Genomic DNA, 5,235 nt, shown 5'->3' on the forward strand with positions numbered 1-5,235 from the left:
TCCAGTATATCTCACTCTTCAACAATGTATCTCACTCTTCATCTGTGTGTCTCAGTGTATCTCATTCTTCGTCTTAACGTCACCCCGAGATACAATGTCTGGTAGGAGATTTAACCGCCTTTACACAGTGTGGTTCAATTAAGTCGCTAAAGAAAAAAGATTCGGGAGAAAAAAAATGTTCCCAAAACAATCAGATGGAAATTTTAGTAGTTTCCCAACGTGATTTTTTGAAGAAAATTTCCGATCTCATTCGTTTTGATATCCCCAACATGACAACACTGCCACTTCTGATTGCAGCTTCCTGACTGTAAGCTGTGAATGTGTAACAGGCTTTTGAGAGACACTGCCCCCTGGACCAAGAATGCAAGAGAAACGAGGCCAGCCAGCCGATCCTCGGCTTCAGCATTCACTTCCAGTGAAATCCTTCCAACAGGTCACCGCGAAATTGGACATTAGAAACACTGAATAATGAAAAATAAATAAAGTTCTGCCTCTGTCTCTCGCACAGGCGTCTGCCTGTAGCCCCGAGGATGAGCATGAGCCATTGTGCCGAGGGAATAATACAGGGGACTGGTTGGTGAATCGCATCGACCACTCGGAACACAGGCACAATCCCGGCAAAGGAACAAAAGGATTCATTGACTTCGCCAAAAAGAACTGATAGCTCTTATAAAACGTCCCTCGTCCACCCCGAATTTCTCGCAGAAATATTACAAAGATTTCTTTCTATCAGCCATTACCGATGAAGACATGGATCCGGTTTAAATGTCCAGGTTGCCCGTCAGCAAAACCAAGTTGCTGGAGTTGGACACGTTTGGAGTTTGAGTGAACCCAGATAAGAGCCCCCAGTTCACCCCATTAACAGTGAACACTGTCACAGAATGAGAGAGACAATAACATGAGCAATCTCACAATCCGAAAATGTTAATCCCAGTCAGGTTCACGAATAAAACTTGGTGCGACCTGTGAAATAACTCGAGTGGCATGCGAAGCCCCAAAGAAATTCTCCTTCTTTTGTGTGAACAGGCTTGAGAGGGTTTAATTGTCAGCCTCCTTGTCACTCAAACCTCATTTCGCAAATAAACACCTCCCCGCCACCCCGTCTCCCTTTCAGCCTTTTGTGTTCTTTATTCGGCTTCTAAACTGTCACCAGCTTGATAAAAAATTAATTAAATCAACAAATGGTTTAGATTTTGCCCAACTATCCCCTGCCCCCGAAAAATAGTTTTTTTTTAATTAAAAAAATTGAAACGGGAGCACTTTGGGGTTTTTTTCTATTGTTTGGTTATTGCTCAGCCCCCTGAGGTTGACGATTGGACACGTCTTCAGAGCCAAGCCCTCTTTCCCCACCTCCTTTATCTGCTGGGGCGTTGGTGCATATTAGACAGGCTGTGACTTTACGCAGTTCATTTCTGTGGATGGGGATGTGGTGATCGGATCAGAGAGTGAGACGCTTCAGAGTGGAGAGAATTTTTTTTTTTAAAAAAGGGGTTCATTGGGGTGCTGCCCTCTCGATGCTTGTCTGACTGAGGGGTGTTGGTCGCCTGCAGTTTTTTTATCCAGTCCTCTGCACACGCACACACACAAACCCCCTCCCTCCGGCGGAAAGATTGTTCTCCTAGAACCGGTGTCTGTGAGCTGGGCAGCTTCGAATTGCATTGACTCGCTCGTTCTCTTTGTTCCAATCGGTGTGTGTGAGTGATACAATTCAGCAGGATGGGAAGCACGCTGACTAAACCAAAAACCCAGGATGCCAGTGCAGCTGTGGCTGGTAAAACCAATGGCCAGGTAGGATTGGTATTTATTTTTTTGCTTTTAATTGCTTTTTTTAAAAAAAAAGCGACAATGAAAAATCCTTTGCAGCAGCAACAGGGGGGGACGCGTGCGGGGGGGGCGAAGTGGACCTGTGCAGAATTGTGCCTCCAGATACCGCGGTTGTCTTTTCCAGAATTGAACTTGACCAAATATTTTAAAAAGGGCGAGGATTTATAAAAGTGTCAGGTGTTTCTTTTCCAAGATTTTAAACTTCTGTGGATTTAACAGATTTGAATACAATTTCCCAGAGCCCTTCGACGACAAGTTGCTTTGTTAGGCCGATTTAACGTGAAACATATGGATTTGAAATCAGAAAGGCTTGTTTGTGAGAGTCGGGCTGGGGGAGATTCTCCCCCCTCCCCCGGGGGACCCTCACTCACATCCTCATTGTCTGCCTGCTGCTCTCAAATGTCCAGCCAGTGGAATTTTTTTTTTTGGGGGGGGGGGTGTAAGTGGGTGTCTGGAGAATGGTCCTTGATTTAAAATGTGGGATGATTAGTGGCGGGTTGCTGGCCGGAGTGACCACCCCTTGTTGGACTGGCGCTAAATCCATTGAGAACAAAGAACCAGGGAGAAAATTGAACTGGATTTTCATAAATTAAATTTAACGCCGATCAGTGGGCGAGAGAATCTCAAACTCTTCCAAATTTGAACCATGTAGCCCCGAACACAGAAGAAAGAAAAGACTAAATTGCCGCGTATTTTTATTTTTTTTGCAGCGAGCGCTGAGCAGCTCTCACTTCTCTCCGAATTTGAGGGTTTTGTTAAATCCGGGGCGGGGTGGTTCCGCCGAAGAGCAACAGCGCCGCCTAGCGGCGGAGAGCGGGAGCGCCGCACGTTCCGCCCAATTTTCCTCCTCCTCCTCCCGCCCCCCCGCGACGGCGTTAAATTGCCCCCAGTTCGTGACGAAACAGCTGCGCCGCCAGCTCTCGAGCTGCTAAATTCATCATTATGTGGACCCGCCCATAAAGATCCGAGTTTCAGATTCCATTTCAAAGAGGGAGGGATTTCCCCCAGGGCGGCAGAAAGTTCTCCCTCATATTTTGCATTAATGAATTGGTTTCGAACTGCTGGTTGGGTTTTTTGGTACTTTCCCATGACACACTAAAATAACACGGGAATTTTTTTGGTTGGTTTTGTTGTGACATGAATTGGTCCCAATTTCTCTTTCAAAAGGCCAGTCCGTCCTGACTGGGAATCATCATTACCCCTGGTGACTGTTCGCTGGGTGCTTTGAAGCTGCTGTGCTGTTGGCAAATTGTATCAAGATTAAGTTGATGAGAACAGAAATGAATTGTAATTTTTTTTTAAATAAAAGCACACTGGCTTCTTCTAATCCTCAAACTAATCCACTGCCAAATCTCTCTTGCAGGAAAATGGTCATGTGAAGACCAATGGTGATGTGTCTCCGACTAAACCCGATGGAGAGGCGGCAGCAGTGCCAGCAAATGGCAGTGGCGCTACAGAGGGCTCAAAAGATGCGGCTGAAAGTTCAGGTGACGCCATTGAACCAGCACCACCTGCAGAGGGAGAAGGCGCCAAAACCGAAGCCACTGAGACTCCCAAGAAGAAGAAGAAAAAGACGCTGTCTTTCAAATCCTTTAAGCTGGGCAAAATGTCTTTCAAGAAGACCAAGAAATCTGAGGCAGCTGAAAACAGCCCTACTGAAGACAAAACTGAAGCCAAGGCAGCTGAAGAAACTAAAACGAGCAGCAACGAAGCTAAAGAGGAGGTGAAGGAGGAGAAACAAGCAGAAGCGAGTGCTTCTGAGGGACAAGAAACCAAAGCTAATAATGAAGAGTCTCAAACTAAGGAGGAGACGGCTCCTGCAAAGGAGGAACAGCAACAAACTTCAGGAGAAGAGGTCAAGCAGGAGGCAACTGAGGAACCTACAAAACCAGCAGAAAGCGAAGAGCCTAGTTCAACAGCTGCACCAGCTGAGCAAAAGGAAGAGTAAAGCTGAAACTGTTTACAAACTTTATCTGTGCCACGTGTTCACACGAGACCAATTGCCCCATCAAGCAGTCTACCCTAATCATGGACACGCACACGGCCCACTTCTTTTGTTGCTAGATCTGTTCAGCCAACTATAGTCTTCAAATTGTCTCAGTATTAAAGTTTGCCTTTTTCACCATTGAATTTTAAAATGTATTTTCCTGGGAACAGCTTGGGTGCAATAAATATCCACTTCCCTAGTTTTGGGATTAAAATTAAGTTTATTGAAGAAATGAGAGGATGTAACCTGGCCAATGCTGAATTCCTTCAATTGTCTACACGTGGCATTAATCCTTCTAGTCACATGATCTGAGAACATTGACATTTTAACTGGACATGGGTTTGACTGACACACTTTGGAGAATCCCTTACATCAATTCATTAGCATTTGCATTCCTGCTTTGTTTCCCGATTTGAGACATTTTTGTGCTTTTTAGGAAAACGGCAGTTTTGATTGAAGCTTCTAGATTTTTTTTTTGTAGTTTTCCAGTCTGACTACAACACTATTGAATTTTTAAGTATACTGTGTTCCCATTGATAATTTTTGAGGGGGAGTGCAAAGAGTTTTAAATGTGATATGTTTTTTGCTGTTTTTGTCCTGTAAATAAAACTTTGGCCAAATTGATTTGCAATTTTTTTTATTGCTAACTTTTAAGGTGGTAACTATTGTAACATTTTAAAAGGGAGAATAAATGTCACCTGTGGACTGTTTTAAGTGTAAATCAACTTTCCCTTGCTATTTCTAGTTGGCTGTGAGTGGTACAGTAACTTCAACCTCAGTCCATTTTATGGCAGTTGACACACTACAATGCTCTTTTTAAAAAAAAAACCAGTTGATAGAAATGTTTCCGGAAGAAAATAAGTGACATTTTGCAAATAAGGCTTTTGAACATAAAGAATGCTGATTTTTATCAAAAAATTGGAAATAGATTTTTCCATGGTTCAATTGTCACTCAGCATAATAATTGTACAGTTTTAGACTGCAAATGCCAATAAACTAAATGGACAGAATTATTGTTTGTGCTGTGGCCATTGAGTCTATGACAAACGACATTTGAAGACAACTCCGCTCGTGGCAAGTATTGTTTTCTGATGACACTGCACAAAGCAATTATTCTAAACTGGTGAATCTCCATTCTCTCAATTGTGCTCAGGAATCATGGTGATTCTTGTATTTGATTCTCCTCCTTCTTGTAACATTCACTAATTTGAATCAAGGGGCCTTGAAGCCCAGGTAGCATTGATTCACTCTTCAAGCTTGGTTGCAGAAGCCGTGAATATTTCTGTTTCACTGGTTGGTGGGTCACACAAATGGCCTATGTGAGTTGCTGGTGGTGTGTACTGGCAGGGTTCGCCCGCTCACCCTGTTGTCTGATGTCTTAGACATACATTTTCACCAAGGATAATGGATAAGAATCAGCAGAG

At 43.7% G+C, this 5,235-nt stretch overlaps 1 protein-coding gene across 1 annotated transcript; it reads left to right on the forward strand.

Annotated features, from left to right (window-relative positions):
* The first annotated feature begins 1,394 nt into the window (after nt 1–1,394).
* Nucleotides 1,395–3,949, forward strand: LOC140411146 (uncharacterized). Its single transcript, XM_072500216.1, has 2 exons — nt 1,395–1,788; nt 3,188–3,949. The coding sequence occupies exons 1-2, from the start codon at nt 1,717–1,719 to the stop codon at nt 3,770–3,772; spliced, it is 657 nt and encodes a 218-aa protein (XP_072356317.1). The 5' UTR covers nt 1,395–1,716; the 3' UTR covers nt 3,773–3,949.
* Nucleotides 3,950–5,235: the final 1,286 nt, after the last annotated feature.

This window comes from Scyliorhinus torazame, chromosome 1 (assembly GCF_047496885.1).
Source record: "Scyliorhinus torazame isolate Kashiwa2021f chromosome 1, sScyTor2.1, whole genome shotgun sequence".
Lineage (NCBI taxonomy): Eukaryota > Metazoa > Chordata > Chondrichthyes > Carcharhiniformes > Scyliorhinidae > Scyliorhinus > Scyliorhinus torazame.